The following is a 19,127-nucleotide window of genomic DNA, read 5'->3' as shown; positions in this document are numbered from 1 at the left end:
ACATTAATAATGTATACAAATGATGCATATATAAAAAAATATTGTAGTGAAAAATGAGTTGGAATTTCACAAGAAAAAGGTCACAATTTCCACAAGAAAAACTAGAATTTTGGCAGTATTATAACAAAAGTCGTAATTTTACTCAACGCAAGTCAAATTTCTACAAGAAAAACTGAATATTTGTGCAATATTATGATAAAAGTTGGAATTTTACTCAATAACAATCGCAATTTTAGAAGAAAAGCTTAAAATGTTGACAATTTTACGAAAAGAGTCGTAATTTTACTCGACAAAAGTCACAATTTTATAAGAAAACTTTAAAATGTTGTCAATATTATAATAACAATCGGAATTTTACTTGACAAAATTATGACAAAACTCATAATTTTACTCAAAAAATGTCACCATTTTACAAGAACAACACAAAAATTGGCATTATTGTGATAAAAGTCTGAATTTGATATGACAAATGTCACCATTTTGTATTAAAAAGTAATAATTTTACATCAAAAAGTAATAATTTTACGAGAAAATATTGCAATATTACAGAAACAGAAAGACTATGAGAAATTGTTCACAATTTTATAAGAATAAAGTCGACACATTGTGAGAAAAAGACTGCTTTTAGTTCATTTATCTTTATTTTGAATTGTTTGTTTGTAATCGGTTTTTATTCTTCATTATTTACTTCAAGTTACCGTATTTTTCGGACTATAAGTCGCAGTTTTTTTCATAGTTTAGCCGGGCTCCAGTGCTATTTATATATGTTTTTTTCCTTCTTTATTATGCATTTTCGGCAGGTGCGACTTATACTCCGGTGCGACTTATACTCCGAAAAATACGGTATTATAATATGTCTCTATATACATATTTATTTTATTAATTTTCGCCAAAGGGGGCGCGTTTCAATTTCTTACACACACTTGTTATTACGTATGTTGGCCAGAGGTGGCGCACTTCAAATTTTTACACACACTTGTTATTTCATATGTTGCCCAGAGGGGGAGCACTTTTAGAACCGACACACAGTCCATTTGAAAAATCCCTCCTTTTTGGGACCACCCTAATGTTGATAGATTTCACCACCAGGGGTGCAAATTAAACATTCTCTATTAGATGCAATGGTTTTCCGTATTGGGACCATGATTTCGGTCCTAACTTGTTCACCGGTCCTCATATGGAAGGTACTTTCCCTTGTTGATGTCTCAAGAAGGGTAGAAATACAAGAACCCACACACACACACACACATACACACACTTCTTATGGTAAAGTTGCAAAATAAAATTAGTTTGCAACAGCATGGCATGCACATTGCACAGTTGCACAGTGAACACACAATATCTATGCATGTAGTAGCTGTCAAAGTTAACGCTTTAATCACAAAACAATATTGTATTAATCATGTTTAAACACAGATTAGTTGCGCAATTTATTTTGAGCGCACATGCTCTTTTACCTAGACGGAGCATGTTGCTTTACGGTCAGTGATCAAGTGAATGCATACGTCGGTGCAAAGATGAGTCACAGGTGTGCCAGCTTGCTATATTTAGTTCAGAACAAACCCTGACGATGCTTTAGATAAAACTTTTGAACAAATAGATGATGTCTATTCCAAGTAAAACCTTTTTTTCAATGTTCCTGTATGAAATTCTTGCAATAAAATTGCATTTGTGTCAAAATATTGGAGTGTTTTTGAAGCAAGTAATTTACTGTTGTTAATTGTGATTAATCAAAATGCAAAAGTGTGGTTAATATGATTAAAAATGTACTCGTTTGACAGCAGTAGTATTCATTTATGCTGCTTTTGTTTAATGCAGAAGACGCAACTGAAATTAATAATTTGTAGTTTTTTTTATTTTATTACTCGGTTATAATTATAATTAATTATAATTAATGTTATTTAAACGATATCATTTACTTCATTTTTAAGTATTCATTGCGCTTAACTGAAAGATTTTAAGTAAAATACACATACACATACATTGGATCAAAATTTAAAACATTGAAACCATAAAATATGAAAATAAAACGCTGACATTAGTGGTTTCAGAGAACGGACTAATACTATTTTTCACAATTAGAATTAAATTACGATGATTAAGGCTGTCCCGTACACACACATATAATAAAAGCAGCAAGTGGCGAGCTCTTCGAAAACAGAAGGATTTAAAAACGCTTGCTATGGTTGCTATATTGCTGAGTTAAATCATATGCTTTTCCAAACTATTCTTTTGTAGCATAATGTTATATTCTCACTGATCTCCAGTGTTTGTATGGGTGATACGCCAACAAGTAGGATATCAAGTTGGAAGCATGTTAGAAAGTCAGTGTTCTCCAGGTAAACAAACACTTTAAAGAAATAATGATATCCTAACTGCACTCATGCATTTCCCTAATATTGAAAAGAACTGGATCCATGTTGTTATTATTGCATTACAGTATGTATAGATTAATTATACAGCTTCAATTAATTTATTCAATTCTAACGTTGTGTGAGCCTCTTTTTAAAAATAGTGTAAGCACACAATTACAACACATTTTAAATATAAAAACATAGGTCTGAAAAGACCACAAAGCATATAAACTGCTGGATTACACAGCTTGTTGAAAGTGAAAATACTTTCAAAAATCACCTTGCATGTTGTAACTTGCAGATAATTGTGCCATCATTTTCTTCGTTTAATTCTAAGAAAAGCCCTCTTCATCCTGCTGTAATTAGCCCCCCTCTCCCAAGATTTGTGCCTCTCGCCGCCCCTGCTGTTTACCTTTATTAAAAATTGTAAGAGCCTACAGCTAAAAATAGAACTGAATTTATCAGAGCTCAGAGTAACTGTAGGATCCAATTACAGTCATTTTTTGCACACAATGGAGTGTGTATGCTGAAATTATTAGCTGGTGTCCAGTAATTACAATAGTGTGCATCTGGGTCTTTTCAGTATCAATTAAAGTGATCACCCAAACAAAGCACTGTATGTGAACTTACAAAGCGAACCATATGCACACACATCGGCCACAGGCAAAAGACGTCCCACCACTCTCTCTCTCACACACACACACACACACACACACACACACACACACACACACACACACACAAACACTACATATTACTCACCCCCCGGCCCCCTGACAGACACCCATTGAGTATATGTGTACGCTGGTGAAGGACAGGGGGACTGGTGGTTTGGAGAAAAGTGGCACGACGCCAATTTTGACCCTGCTAAATACCTTTGTCTCAACAACAAACAGGACAGGCAAGCTGCCGCACGAAGACACACGACAGCCTCGGAGAGATGTTGCAAGGAGTGCGGTCTTCCTCAGCACAGTAGAAAAAAAGGGCAGCCATAATTAACTTCGTATTGATTGAAAGTCAAGGTTTCAATAATGGGAGGATGCAGAAGTTGTTCGATTGGGCTCTGTTGTCCTCATTAACACACTGGTGAGGATGCAAGCGGTGTCAGTGTGGATAAATGCATTTCGACATGAGCAATGTGGCCTTAATAAACTTGGGAACCGGTAGAAAGAATGAAGAAACTGACTGTAAACAGCTGAGCATTTTTAAAAAGAGTCCTATAGTTTCCGAACATCTGTGAGGCCGTGAATAAGTACAGGAACCTGACAGGTGATTGGATGAGCGAGGAAAAGGCAAGGACAAGGGAGGATGTGTAGCGCGTGTGTGTGTGTGTGTGTACTGTGAGAGAGATGTCAGCTTCTTGAACGTGCGACGCTCGCGGTGAGCTAACCATGAATACGTCCCCAAAAAAGAAAGATAGAGAGTTTAATTCTGCATAGACAGATTCCTTTATCTCCGCTGCCAACGACGCTGGCTTTTTAACTGTGCGCTTGTAATTAGCGACAAGAAAATATGTAACATTTTCAAGCACTCAGCAGTTTCTGAAAAGTAGTCATTTATTTCAAGCCGGCCTAACATGCACACTGCATTTTTTGGTTTCCCGTTTAAGGTCACGCATAAAAATGATTCCTTAAACAATGACTCTATAGAATATTTCTTCTATTAATCAATGTATGTGTATTAAATGTCCTATTGTTTCAAACTGTCATTCAAATTTTATGACTGAATAAAATGTCTAGAAACTTCAAATGCATGTTGCTTCACTTCCTCTCTTATGCTGGAGAATGGCCTCTTTTTAAGTGCTCAGACATTGCTGCTGTGAAAGGCCATTTATAATTTGCACGGAGAGCAACATGTTTTTTTGGGGGGTTTTTTCTATGATTATGACACTGGTCGACTATGACCTTTTTCCCACTCAAAAGGCTCGCTTTGGCTGCCATCTTTCCCCCTTGCAAGGCTCGTAAATCGACATATTTACGTCATTGATGACCGACGGGGACGAATAGCCTAATTCTGCCGTAAATTCAGGTGAAATTTAAAAAAGCGTATAATCTCCATATTATTTTTCTGAAGGTGGTAAAAAAAACGGCTCTTTTAATAGTCAAGATTGCCAACCTCTGGCTTAGACTGTAATGTGACTAAATGTGCTATTGTGTGGTCGTGTTTATTAATTCACGACAATAAGCATTTACATAATTGGAAAAACACAAATGCCAGTTTCTTCTGGATTGCGTTGCGTGTAATAGACTCCCGTTTTGCACGAAACTGTAGCAATGTAGTTGTGTGTGAGAAACGGTCATCTGCTCGGTTTCTGGGCCATCCATAATCTGGAGACAAGCTATGTTGTCCCTATGCATATCTTAAATTGTTTATCATGCAAATGATGGTACGCAGGCTGCGCTGCCCTCTCCTAACGGCCCAGGGCTCCAGACTGCAGACCGCAGCCCCAGCTGCATCCATGAGACTTCCCAGACAGCCTCAGCTGTCCCATTGAGGCACAGCTTCAGCTCTAGGGCTGGGTCTTTTGGACCGTCCCCCCCCTCAACCCCTCCCAACTTCAAGCATTATCTTCACTAATTCCAATCGCATCTATAACAGAGTATTATTTGCATCACCTGAAGATACAGTGGCCTGTACATATAACATAATCCACTGGAATTGAGTGGGGAGAGAGTGCATAGAAATGTCTAATATCTGTGTGACGCTCTAGCAGAGCAGGGGGAGAGAACATGGCAGCGACCATATGTGGTTCAGGGTGGCGCACTGGCACTGCCAGTCAGGATCCATCATCTCGGATGCAGCACAGCAGAGGTGGGAGGAGACGGGTTTGATGATATGGAGTCTTTCTCACACCATGACTGCATCTTCTTTTTAATGTATGATATTTCCCATCTTACAAACATGCTTCTATCTAACAGGACACAACCTGGACCTAATAGAACTGTCCATTATCCAACCAAACGGTGTCTCTATTTCACAATATCCAGCTCCATGAGGCCTATAAATAAATCTCTGCCCCCAATGCGAGCTCCTGACCCTACGACATCATGTGAATTTTGTTGCATGAGGATCTAAATGAGCAAAGAAAAGCATGTTCAAGCAGCTGACAAGGCCAAGAGGCAAGTGGGCTATATGAGGATGTGTCTGTATGTGTGTTTGCGTGTGTGTGTGTGCCTGTGTGCACTCACACAGAGGGCAGATGTTTATCAAACTGCACACTAATGAACAGTGGTCATTCAGCGCGGCAGAGAGCTAACTAGCTAACAACTGCTAACAGCCTCACCATCTGCGGAACTGCGGCCCTCACTAATGCAGGACAGTAGTGCACATTGTTGAGTGCTGCTCTCTGCGCATTTAGCCTGAATTGGCTTCAAATTAAACCGCCTCATCCAAGTCAACCAGGCCAAACTGGCACATGGTAAGGAAATGAATAAACATCTGAATAGGCTTTGCTGGGCAAAATCAAACCCTGGCATGTAAAACCAGACATAAGACACCCACGCTTGTTATCACTACAGGCCGATTGAGTCCCGGTAGACCGCCAATAAACCAACTAGCAGCATTAACAAGCCCTTAATTACTCAAGTCACAAGGCAATATGAGATCCGAAAATGCCACCATTTCCACAATTCTGTTTATGTTTTGTACCGGTAAGTTTGTGTCTGCATATGTTTTATGGAACAGGAGACAGGACAGTGGAATAATGCTGGCAGGGAGAGATGCATGTCTCTGCACCACATGAGGACACAGGATCTATGCACATCTGTAATCCATTCTTTCTTCACATAATCTGTTTCTTTCTCTGACTGTCGTTTCTCACTGAAAATGTTTCCGTTCCTCACAATAATTGTCGGGATGGTTGCTCTTTAAGTGAGTTCAAGGCTCAAGCTGAAGGACATTCAACGGCCTTAAACACTTCTAACCCATAGCCCAAACCTTCCGTGCTTAACTCTTCCAAGGCGTGTTTACCTGTGATATTCTCCTGCTTGGGGATTATTCCTTGCAAGGGTGCAGATAAACAATCCTCGTCCTGCGGCGAGACCTGAACGGCCACCTCGACAGGGTGACACGCCCTTCGTGGGTAGTGGGTTCTTGAGTGCGTGGATGACGTGGAGAGGGGCGAGGAGAGCGGCGAGGACGGCGGTCTGTCTAAAGGTTTGTCCATGCAAAGGCTCCCATGGCACTGCCTCCGTTTGTGTTCAATGAACAGCAGGATGTCAGCCAAGGGGAAGCGGGACTGGCACTGGCCACAGGTCAGCAGGTCCTGGTCCCCTTTTAGGGGCTCGCCCTGAGCAACTCCCAGTCTGGGGGAGTCCTGACAGTTGTCTTCTGGAACAACGCCTGATAGTGGCTCAGCTGGAAGGAGGGGGGCAAACAAGTAAACAGAATGTGAGATGCTGTGCAGGGAGATGTAAACAAATGTGTAAATTACATGGTCTACACAGACCGCTGAGAGTAGCACGTAAGAACACTGCTGAGAAAGAGGACAAAAAGAAAAGAAAGAACTTCGATAAGGGCTGACATGCTCAGCAAGCGATTAAGACGCTTGACCCTCTTTATTGTGCTGCCAATCTCACGTTTTAATGAACCTAACACCTCAGAGAATCAAAAAATAGATTCTCATTTGAGTTCAGGATGATTGGACCCCATTTTGTGGAAAGTGCTGGGATCCTGTGAACCATGGTTAGACATTCAGGGTTGGATGTAGAGTAGGTCCCTGAAGTACCAACAGAGAGTAGAGAGAGAGAAAATTCATCTAGCCACATGGTAAATGACATTGGACCCGCCAACTGGGATGTTGAGATAAGATGTGATGAATTCTTGCCACCGGTTCAAACTTTAATTCCATGTCAGGTCAGACGAGAAGGTGTTGGGGGACTATGCAAGATAGGGCCTGCTACCTGTATGTTCAGCTGCATTAAAGATGAGGGAATTTGCCACGCTTTTGCTGAAGCTTATCTTAACCAGCTTACGCCACGGACATCAGCGAGGTGTGTGAGGTTGGGTTAAGGAGAACGATTTCCTTCAAAACCAAATAATCACATTTTTGATGGAAAGCCGGAGTGATGTGAATACGTTTGAACACTAAAATGTATTGTTTATTTTCAAGGCCGGAATTGAAAGTGGTTTAGAATAGTGTTTAACGCAAAGCTCTTAATTTACCGGTCTATTTACGTTCCCATCCTCACCTATGGTCATGAGCTTTGGGTTATGACCGAAAGGACAAGATCACGGGTACAAGCGGCCAAAATGAGTTTCCTCCGCCGGGTGGCGGGGCTCTCCCTTAGAGATAGGGTGAGAAGCTCCGTCATCCGGGAGGAGCTCAAAGTAAAGCAGTTGCTCCTCCACATCGAGAGGAGCCAGATGAGGTGGTTCGGGCATCTGATCAGGATGCCACCCGAAGGCCCCCCGAGGGAGGTGTTTAGGGCACGGGGAAGACCCAGGACACGTTGAACTGTGTCTCCCGGCTGGCCTGGGAACGCCTCGGGATACCCCGGGAGGAGCTGGACGAAGTGGCTGGGGAGAGGGAAGTCAGGGCTTCTCTGCTTAGGCTGCTGCCCCCGCGACCCCACCTCGGATAAGCGGAAGAAAATGGATGAATAAACAAAATTAATGCCCATGCTACTTTAATATATAATTAACTATTCCAGCCTTTTGATGTGTTTATTAATACATAGAGGCACCCTTGCTTTGCAAAATATAAATATAACAATTAGATGTAAGGCTATAGGTTATAATTTAACCAGTGAGTGCACAAATAAGTTAACTGTGTCAACATGATTTCCTGAATTAAATTTAATTCAATATGCAAACTGAAGTAATCATATTTATGGAGAGGATGGTTATCTTTATTCACGTTATGCTTGTGTAAAATATATCAAATGAAATGAAATTTAACCTCGCTTGTTTACTATATTATCCCCTATTATTATCCCCATATCTCTACAAACATAACATATGGCATCCCTATACAATTGCTCATCTGCATCGGTTTAGTAAGACAATATAGGAGAGAAAAAAAAGTGGATCAAGTTCAAGTTCATAGAAGCCTCTGCAGGAGCTGCAAGCATAGCGCGCCCCCTACTGGCCAAAACAGTGACGGCCACTTCCCAAATGAAAGCATTCGCTCTGCGAGAGCATAATTGGTTTCAGCCGACCCGGAAGGAACGGGGGCACATGTATGTCAAAAACATTTAAGAGGAAAAAATTTAATATAAATTATAAATGTATATTTGCTAAATATCACATTAAGTGAACGTATGATATGTGTTTACTTGCACATGCGCGGTGTCAACACTCAATCACCGAAACACTACATGGCGTGACCATTACAATAAAAACAATAATAAATGTTAACTTCTTTTCCGACGTTAAAAAAAAAAAAAGGTCAACACGTGGACTTTGTGACGTCTAAAAAGCGTCATATAGTTGTAAGTACCGCGTTGTGTACTTCCTGGTTCCAAACAGCGAACGAAACAGGAATAATTGTGACATCGTTGCGTTTGTGCCGAATAAACGTTACAACCTGTTCATTCATCTTTGAAAACACAATCAATGTGAACTAAATGAAAGTTGTCACGTTGTCTTGACACTTTGGATAAGAGTTATTTCACGCATAAAAAAAAAACATGTCTGAAGAAAGTACCCTCCCGCCCCCCCACCCTCTCTCTCTCTTTCGCTGCTAAAATAAAGCAATACAAAAATTAAAAAAAACACTTACGCGAAAAGTCCCGTTTGCTCAAGTGCTGCGGTTTGCCTTGCTTGCGGCGAGACATGTTGGATCAAGTGGCGGCTTCTCGGCGGATATCACATCGGGAAATCCAGGTAGACTCCAAGTGAAAAGCTCCTCATGGACGCGTCCGGCGGGGTCCGGCGGCAGGATCACGAAGCGGAGGCGGCGGCGGCGGCTCTATCACGCACCGAACACGGCCGAGGCGGAGTAGCGCGCAGCGGGCTGCGTGGAGGAGATCCTCATGACTTTTTGCGCACGGAGAGACTGGTTGGTGATGATGATGGTGATGATGATGATGGGGGGTTTCAATGAGAGAAGACCCCCTCCTCCGCCCTCGTCCTACCTCCTTCACCTCCTCCCCTCTCCAAACCCCCGAGCTGCAAGTTCAAGTGCGGACGTCACGTTCCCGCGAACTTGAACGTCAGGAGATGGGCAAAAGTGAGACTTGAGGGGGGGGAATGTGGGCGTGGTCGAGGCGTAAGGTGGGCGGGGACAGCCGACACATGCACCAATGGCCATTGACTGTAGGCTACCTATTGGAGTTGGGGAGTACCCGGATGGTAGTGCACAGAGAACGGAGGGGGCGGGACTTAGGCCATGTCCACACGAACACGGAGAGTTTCAAAAACATATATTTGAGTTGAGTTGAGTTTTGAGTTTGAGTTTATTTGGAACATGCGTGCATACAACATGATGCATCACAATTTCCAGTTCCTCTATTCAACATGTTCGAAAAGGAGTAGGAAGAAGCAGAGCTTATTTAACCTTACCCCTTTTCCTTTACATAGCAGTTGCTAAAACTTTTGTTCACTTCCTGTTCTCAATATATTCACAATATACTCCATAAGTAATAACAATACAAAATAAATAATAATTGGTGAAGTTAGTTATATTTCATATGGTGAGATGAGTAAGATTATCTCATACTTGCCAACCTTGAGACCTCCAATTTCGGGAGGTGGGGGGTGGGGGTGGGTGGGGGGGGCGTGGTTGGGGCGGGGGCGTGGTTAAGAGGGGAGGAGTATATTTACAGCTAGAATTCACCAACTCAAGTATTTCATATATATATATATATATATATATATATATATATATATATATATATATATATATATATATATATATATATATATATATCCCTGCGACCCCGAAGGGAATAAGCGGTAGAAAATGGATGGATGGATGGATGGATATATATATATATATATATATATATATATATATATATATATATATATATATATATAAGAAATAATTGACTTTCAGTGAATTATATATATATATATATATATATATATATATATATATATATATATAAATAAAATAAATACTTGAATTTCAGTGTTCATTTATTTACACATATACACACACATAACACTCATCTACTCATTGTTGAGTTAAGGGTTGATTTGTCCATCTCTGTTCTATTCTCTGTCACTATCTTTCTAACCATGCTGAACACCCTCTCTGATTATGCATTGCTGTGTGGCACACACAAAAGTGCTTTCATCAAATGCACTAGATGGCAGTATTGTCCTGTTTAAGAGTGTCACAACATTGCTATTTACGGCAGACGGACTGCTTTACTGTAGATGTTCTTTATATTGTGGGAAAGCGGACTCAGGTCCGCATGGAGCTGGAGGGGGCGTGGCCTCCAGCTCTGCCTGAATTTCGGGAGATTTTCGGGAGAAAATTTGTCCCGGGAGGTTTTCGGGAGAGGCGCTGAATTTCGGGAGTCTCCCGGAAAATCCGGGAGGGTTGGCAAGTATGGATTATCTACTATAGGCTACCTATTGGAATTGGGGAGGGGGCACCAGGATGGCACAGTAGTGCACAGAGAACGGAGGGGGCGGGACTTGGGCCATGTCCACACTAACACGGAGAGTTTTAAAAACACATATTTGAGTTGAGTTGAATTGAGTTTGAGTTTATTTGGAACATGCACGCATACAACATGATGCATCACAATTTCCAGTTCCTCTATTCCAGTGTTTTTCAACCACTGTGCCGCGGCACACTATTGTGCCGTGAGATACGGGCTGGTGTGCCGTGGGAGATTATCTAATTTAACCTATTTGGGGTAAAAATATTTTTTGCAAACCAGTAATTATAGTCTGCAAATGATGTGCCGTTGTTGAGTGTCGGTGCTGTCTAGAGCTCGGCAGAGTAACCGTGTAATACTCTTCCATATCATTAGGTGGCAGCAGGTAGCTAATTGCTTTGTAGATGTCGGAACATGGTATGTCTTGATCCCAATATGCAGACGACAGTGGGAGGCAGTGTGCAGATGAAAAGGTATCTAATGCTAAAACCAAAAATAAACAAAAGTTGAGTGCCCCTAAGAAAAGGCATTGAAGCTTAAGGAACGAAACTAGAAACTGAACTGGCTACAAAGTAAACATAAACAGAATGCTGGACGACAGCAAAGACTTACTGTGGAGCAAAGACGGCGTCCACAATGTACATCCGAACATGACATGACAATCAACAATGTCCCCACAAAGAAAAACAAAAACAACTGAAATATTCTGGATTGCTAAAACAAAGTAGATGCGGGAAATATCGCTGAAAGGAAGACATGAAACTGCTACAGGAAAATACCAAAAAAAGAGAAAAACCCACCAAAATAGCAGCGCAAACAAGAACTAAAACACTACACACAGGAAAACAGCAAAAAACTAAAAATAAGTCACGGCATGGTGTGAGAGGTGGTGACAGTACACCTACTTTGAGACAAGAGCTATATTGATGCATGCTTGGTTATGGTTTAAAGTCATATCCAACAATTGTGACGACTTTTTACTGTCAACTGAGTTTTGTTTTTTAATGATTTCTGCTGGTGGTGTGCCTCCGGATTTTTTCAACGCAAAAAATGTGCCTCGGCTCAAAAAAGGTTGAAAAACACTGCTCTATTCAACATGTTCAAAAAGGAGTAGGAAGAAGCAGAGCTTATTTAATCCTACACCTTTTCCTTTACATAGCAGTTGCTAAAACTTTTGTTCACTTCCTGTTCTCATTTATTCACAATGTACTCCATAAGTAATAACAATGAAAGTAAATGTTAATGTTTCCTTACCATTATTGCTATGTTGTCTATTACCATTGTTGGTATTTTGTCTATTACCATTGTTGGTATATTCATTATTCCTACATTGTTGATACACATTATTGTAACAGTGTAATAAATATTGTTACCTGTGGTATGCCACTATGATACAACATTTGTATAATCCTTAAACAAAGTAACAGTGAAACTCAATGGAATAATCACTGAATGGAGAACTGGAGGTGGTATTAGATAGATTATCTTCTCCCCTTTCAGGCAAAACTGGACAATCATGCATTACATACTGTACATTACTTTTTGCACTATATTAATTCATATTATTTTGTGTTTTTTTTTTTAATGTCATTGCCTGAAATAAGTAAATGAATGAAAACATTTTTTTAAAAATTAAAAAATGAATACATTAAAAGTAATTGGTGAAGTAAGTTAGTTATATTTCATATGGTGAGATGAGTAAGATTATCTACTATAGGCTACCTATTGGAATTGGGGAGGGGGTACTCGGATGGCACAGTGGTGCACAGAGAATGGAAGGGGCGGGACTTAGGCCATGTCCACACGAACACGGAGAGTTTTAAAAACACATATTTGAGTTGAGTTGAGTTAAGGTTGAGTTTATTTGGAACATGTATGCATACAACATGATGCATCACAATTTCCAGTTTCTCTATTCAACATGTTCGAAAAGGAGTAGGAAGAAGCAGAGCTTATTTAATCCTACCCCTTTTCCTTTACATAGCAGTTGCTAAAACTTTTGTTCACTTCCTGTTCTCATTTATTCACAATATACTCCATAAGTAATGACAATGAAAATACATGTTAATGTTTCCTTACCATTATTGCTATGTTGTCTATTACCATTGTTGGTATTTTGTCTATTGCCATTGTTGGTATATTCATTCTTCCTACATTGTTGATACAAATTATTGTAACAGTGTAATAATTATTGTTACCTGTGGTAATGCCACTATGATACAACACGTGTGTAATCCTTAAACAAAGTAACAGTGAAACTCAATGGAATAATCACTGAATGGAGAACTGGGGGTGGGATTAAATAATTTATCTTCGAATAAATAAAAAGTGATTGGTGAAGTAAGTTAGTTATATTTCATATGGTGAGATGAGTAAGATTATCTAATATAGGCTACCTATTGGAATTGGGGAGGGGGTACCCGGATGGCACAGTAGTGCACAGAGAACGGAGGGGGCGGGACTTAGGCCATGTCCACACGAACACGGAGAGTTTCAAAAACATATATTTGAGTTGAGTTGAGTTGAGTTTGAGTTTATTTGGAACATGCACGCATACAACATGATGCATCACAATTTCCAGTTTCTCTATTCAACATGTTCCAAAAGGCCTTTGCAACCTCATTATACTATTGGCTAAGTTTTATATTCACAAATGTAAGTTTCTCAATACCCGACCTGTTTTTGTGTGCCTTTAAAAAAGAATTAGAACTCTACACTGGTTTAAATGTAACTTAGATAATGGGTTTTACTACGTAAAGCACTTTGAGTCACTCGAGAAAAGCGCTATATAAAATATAATTCACTTAAGTTCACTACTTTAAAACACTCTCTACCTCTAACAACCAAAAAGCTGTGAAAACTATGAAGCTGTGTTCCAAATTTAAATTATTTACGGAACTTGTGTGAGCCTATGGCTTTACATTTTGTTACATATATATATATATATATATATATATATATATATATATATATATATATATATATATATATATATATATATTAGGCTGACCATGTTCTGAAATCCCAAAAAGAGGACACATATATGTGTGCCAAGGCGGGCAGCACGCCAAGGCCGGGACTAGGTGAAAATTTGCCAATGACACATGAACTTGCTTTATAAATAATATATTCATTGAAATAAAGCATTTTTTCTCCTCTGTTGACAGCAGTGTTGGCGCTAGGAATTTTCCAAATGGGGTTCCATGGACCCCATCAAGTCATAAAAATGGGGTCTCACAGTAAATTTTTGGGGTCCCACTTTTTTGTAAGCGTTTTGAAAACAAATGATAAACGTATGCATTATCCTGTTATATCTCACATTCTATATTGTGTTTTGGAAAAAGGTTGTCATAAACGTTACTTAATTCATTAAAATAAATAATAAAAAAAGAAGACACATTTGTATATACGGTACATATAGACATATATAAATGTATTCAGTTATAAACATTCATTCACTTTCTTATTTCCTTCATGGATCTAAACTTTACTGCTGCTGGTAGTTTTTTCTATGTTTTTATTTAATAAGTTGTAGGTGTATTTATTTCAGTATAAAAGTGTAAAAAGTGTTTTGCTTCGGTCATGAAATGATGATAATGGTGTGCCAGGGCATACATACATTTTATATTTAACGCTTAAACCTCTGGAGTCTACATCAACTTCAGATATATTCCTAATTTCAAAATGTTTTAGTCTTTTTTATGTTGTTTTTTTGTTTGTTTGTTTCCCACCCTTTTTTGTCAAACAAAACTATGTTTTCTTTGGCAAACACAAAAAATATGCAAAATCTTCCACCAAAAATATTTTTCAAAGTGGACGTAATCGGAGCCTTGGATAGGTCAATAATTCATAATAACATTGATTTTGATTCAATATTATGTTTTGAGCAATGACAGTTTGAAAGAAAAAAAAAAACAGCTTTGTTTTATTAGTCAACATTGCAACTTTTTCTAAATTACATTTCACCTTTAAGCGTTTTTATTTCACTTTTGTTATGTTTTTGTTTATTTTAATAGTATTTTTAGAATGTTCCGTGGGCCTTTAAAACATTAGCTGTGGGCCGCAAATGGTAAAAAAATAAATAAATCTGCGTCCTTTCTGATTTCAATGCATTAAAAAGACACAAAAAGTGCGTTAACGCCAACACTGCTTGACAGCATAACAAAATAAGTCACACTTATATTCTGTAACATTCACAGTTTTGGAAAAAAGTGCAGAGATAGAAATATTCAAAATAACCTCTAAGTTTGAATTTCCCCTCGGGGATTAATAAAGTATTTCTGATTCTGATTCTGATTCTGATTGTATATATATATATATGAGGTGGGGGGGTATCGGGGGGTGTATATTGTAGCGCCCCAGAAGAATTAGTGCTGCAAGGGGTTCTGGGTATTTGTTCTGTTGTGTGTATTTTGTGTTACTGTGCGGATGTTCTCCCGAAATGTGTTTGTCATTCTTGTTTGGTGTGGGTTCACAGTGTGGCGCATATTTGTAACAGTGTTAAAGTTGTTAATACGGCCACCCTCTGTGTGACCTGTATGGCTGTTGACCAAGTATGCTTTGTATAATTGTGAAAAAGCCATAGATATAATGTGACTGGGCTGGCACGCAAAGGCAGTGCCTTTAAGGCACGCCCCCAATATTGCTGTCTGGATGGAAATCGAGAGAAATTCGAGAGAATGATTGTCCCGGGAGATTTTCGGGAGGGGCACTGAAATTCGTGCGTCTCCCGGGAAAATCGGGAGGGTTGGCAAGTACGTCAATCAATCCACTCCCTCGCTCTCTTGCTCTCTCTGTCTCTCTGTCTCTGCCCCTCCCTCACGAATGCTGCTGAGTGCACACCCCTTCACAATTTGTTTTGTTTGTAACCCCTTCTTAACCCTGGACGTACATTGAAAATACACGCAACCCTGACTCAAAATGCCGGACATTTGAGGCATATAAGAAACCCCGCCCGGACAGCCCGGACAGCCCCGCAAAAGAAGACATGTCCGGGGAAAAGATATATATATATATATATATATATATATATATATAATATATATATATATATATATATATATATATATATATATATATATATATATATATATATATATATATATATATATATGTAGCTGTAGATATATGTAGCTGAAGGGAATAAGCGGTAGAAAATGGATGGATGGATGGATATATATATATATACGTTAGGTCGGGGAAAAAAACACAAGAGGCTATATCATCCCTGCAAGTCTGTTTCGCAGGTTTCGCAGGATTGTATCCGCTCTACCCCGGAATTGAGCACTTTTTAATGGATAAACCACAGCAACCTTGACTATATATATATATATATATATATCCATCCATCCATTTTCTACCGCTTATTCCCTTTTGGGGTCGCGGCGGCGCTGGAGCCTATCTCAGCTACAATCGGGCGGAAGGCGGGGTACACCCTGGACAAGTCGCCACCTCATCGCAGGGCCAACACAGATAGACAGACAACATTCACACTCACATTCTCACACTAGGGCCAATTTAGTGCTGCCAATCAACCTATCCCCAGGTGCATGTTTATATATATATATATATATATATATATATATATATATATATATATATATATATATATATATATATATATATATATATGTTGTGTACAACTCCAAATGTAAAGCAAGTGACTTACATAAAGCAAATTCAGCTTGATAAAGCATGGTAGATTGTGCATCGCAGCTATTTTACAATGTTATTTGTTCAGTTTTGATATGTTTTGTATTGTTGTGCCGGTTGTGGTTTGCAGAGGTGTGGGTTGACGATGGTGGTTTAGCTACAGTATATGGGCCATCTGAGCAATTGTCCAGGGTAGCATTCTCTAGGGGGCGCCTCAAAGATAAGGATGGGGTGGGTGGGGTGATTCTTATCATTTATGTTTAGTTCAGGTAACTAAATAAGGTCACCTAAATATTGGAAACTATTTTCAGTACAATAAAGAACAACTTCAGTGGCTGAATTGACAAATTGTCTTTTTTTGCCATACTAAAATTCTCAACAAAATAAACAATTGTCCATTTAGATTGATATTGACAGAGAGGTCATAATTTAAGAATAATTATTGTGGTTGTAGTTTGTTGTAATGTAGAACTGCAATGTATCATGTTTTTTTTATATACGTGTGTGTTTAACTATACAAAACACTTATTATTAAACCATGACATTCAATGACATGATAAAATAAAAATTGGCCAGTGTCTGATTGTGGAAAATGTGTTTTTCAGTGAAATATTGAGCACAGTGTTGTAAGTATTAAAATACTGTATTTGACAAGAGCATTAATACTACAGTAAAGACCTCCCTTCTTCATTGCTGTTAATTAGCCTGACTGTGGTGCATTTGTTTCCTGCGAAGTAGGAATCATTATCTAAAATGTAAATATTATCATACCTATAGTGCATAAAAAACTGTTTCTGAACTATTTAAATGTAATATTATGAGAGCCAACTAGACATGAAATAATACCCTTCTGTCACCTTTACACTGTTTAAAAGCAATATAAAGGTGTTTTCTTGAAGCTGAGCCAATCAATGGCCACAATACTGAGATACTATATATATATATATATATATATATATATATATATATATGTGTGTGTGTGTGTGTGTGTGTGTATGTGTGTGTGTGTGTGTGTGTGTGTGTGTGTGTATGCAGAGAGAGAGAGAGAGAGAGAGAGAGAGAGAGAGAGAGAGAGATGGATATTAATTATATATAATTATATTATATATATTATATTCCAAAGACGGGCAGCACGGTGGTAGAGGGGTTAATGCGTCTGCCTCACAATACGAAGGCCCTGAGCAGTCCTGGGTTCAATCCCGGGCTCGGGATCTTTCTGTGTGGAGTTTGCATGTTCTCCCCGTGACTGCGTGGGTTCCCTCCGGGTACTCCGGCTTCCACCCACCTCCAAAGACATGCACCTGGGGATAGGTTGATTGGCAACACTAAATTGGCCCTAGTGTGTGAATGTGAGTGTGAAAGTTGTCTGTCTATCTGTGTTGGCCCTGTGATGAGGTGGCGACTTGTCCAGGGTGTACCCTGCCTTCCGCCCGATTGTAGCTGAGATAGGCTCCAGCGCCCCCCGCGACCCCGAAGGGATTAAGCGGTAGAAAATGGATGGATGGATATTCCAAAGACCTGCACCTGGGGATAGGTTGATTGGCAACACTAAATTGGCCCTAGTGTGTGAATGTGAGTGTGAAAGTTGTCTGTCTATCTGTGTTGGCCCTGTGATGAGGTGGCGACTTGTCCAGGGTGTACCCCGCCTTCCGCCCGATTGTAGCTGAGATAGGCTCCAGCGCCCCCCGCGACCCCAAAGGGAATAAGCGGTAGAAAATGGATGGATGGATGGAATAATATTATATATTATATAATATATACATTATATATTATAATTATATATTTGATAATACATTTTATTTACCTGTGTGGGGTGAATAAAAAAAAAAAAAGTATATATATATATATATGATAATAATATATATGATTTATATATATATATATATATATATATATATATATATATGTATGTGTGGGAAAAAAATCACAAGACTATTTCATCTCTACAGGCCTGTTTCATGAGGGGGGGTACCCTCAATCATCAGGAGATTTTATATATATATATATATATATATGTATATATGTATATATATATGTATATATGTATATATATATGTATATATATGTATATATATATGTATATATATATATATATATATATATATATATATATATATATATATATATATATATATATATATATATATATATACATATATATATATATATATTGAGACAAAATTGTCTTAATAATAATTTAAATGAATATGGATAAAAAATATTTATGAGTCACGTGTCTCCAAAGTGTTTTGCATGCATGTATTACCTGATATTTTGGCGCCATCTAGTGTATTCATTGGTGAATAATTATACTTTTTTGAAAATAAAGGGTACATTTCCTGTAAATATGTTTCTATTTATAATAAAATATATCCTGATAGTAATATTTTATAATTGATGTTTTGGATCAAATTTTTCCATAACGATTTAGGGGTACATTTTTGTGACCCGGATGTCATAAGGTTTGACACGTAAAGTGTTTACTCCATATTTACGCCATTTTCCACGTGGGTACAAGTTGTTTAAATGCAGAGTCACTTCACTATGCGAGTTTATACTATATGGG

General features: G+C 38.7%; 1 protein-coding gene across 1 annotated transcript in view; it reads right to left on the bottom strand.

Annotated features, from left to right (window-relative positions):
- Positions 1-9,442, bottom strand: part of LOC133624584 (B-cell lymphoma/leukemia 11A-like) — a 66,215-nt gene extending 56,773 nt beyond the window's left edge. Inside the window, exons 1-2 of the mRNA XM_061988267.1 lie at positions 9,076-9,442; positions 6,324-6,710 (exon numbers count right to left, since the gene is read on the bottom strand). Coding sequence (XP_061844251.1) covers positions 6,324-6,710; positions 9,076-9,130 — 442 coding nt within the window. The 5' untranslated portion in view covers positions 9,131-9,442. The remainder of the gene's footprint in view (positions 1-6,323; positions 6,711-9,075) is intronic.
- Positions 9,443-19,127: the final 9,685 nt, after the last annotated feature.

This window comes from Nerophis lumbriciformis, linkage group LG27, assembly GCF_033978685.3.
Source record: "Nerophis lumbriciformis linkage group LG27, RoL_Nlum_v2.1, whole genome shotgun sequence".
NCBI lineage: Eukaryota > Metazoa > Chordata > Actinopteri > Syngnathiformes > Syngnathidae > Nerophis > Nerophis lumbriciformis.
This window is presented reverse-complemented; position numbering and strand designations above follow the sequence as displayed.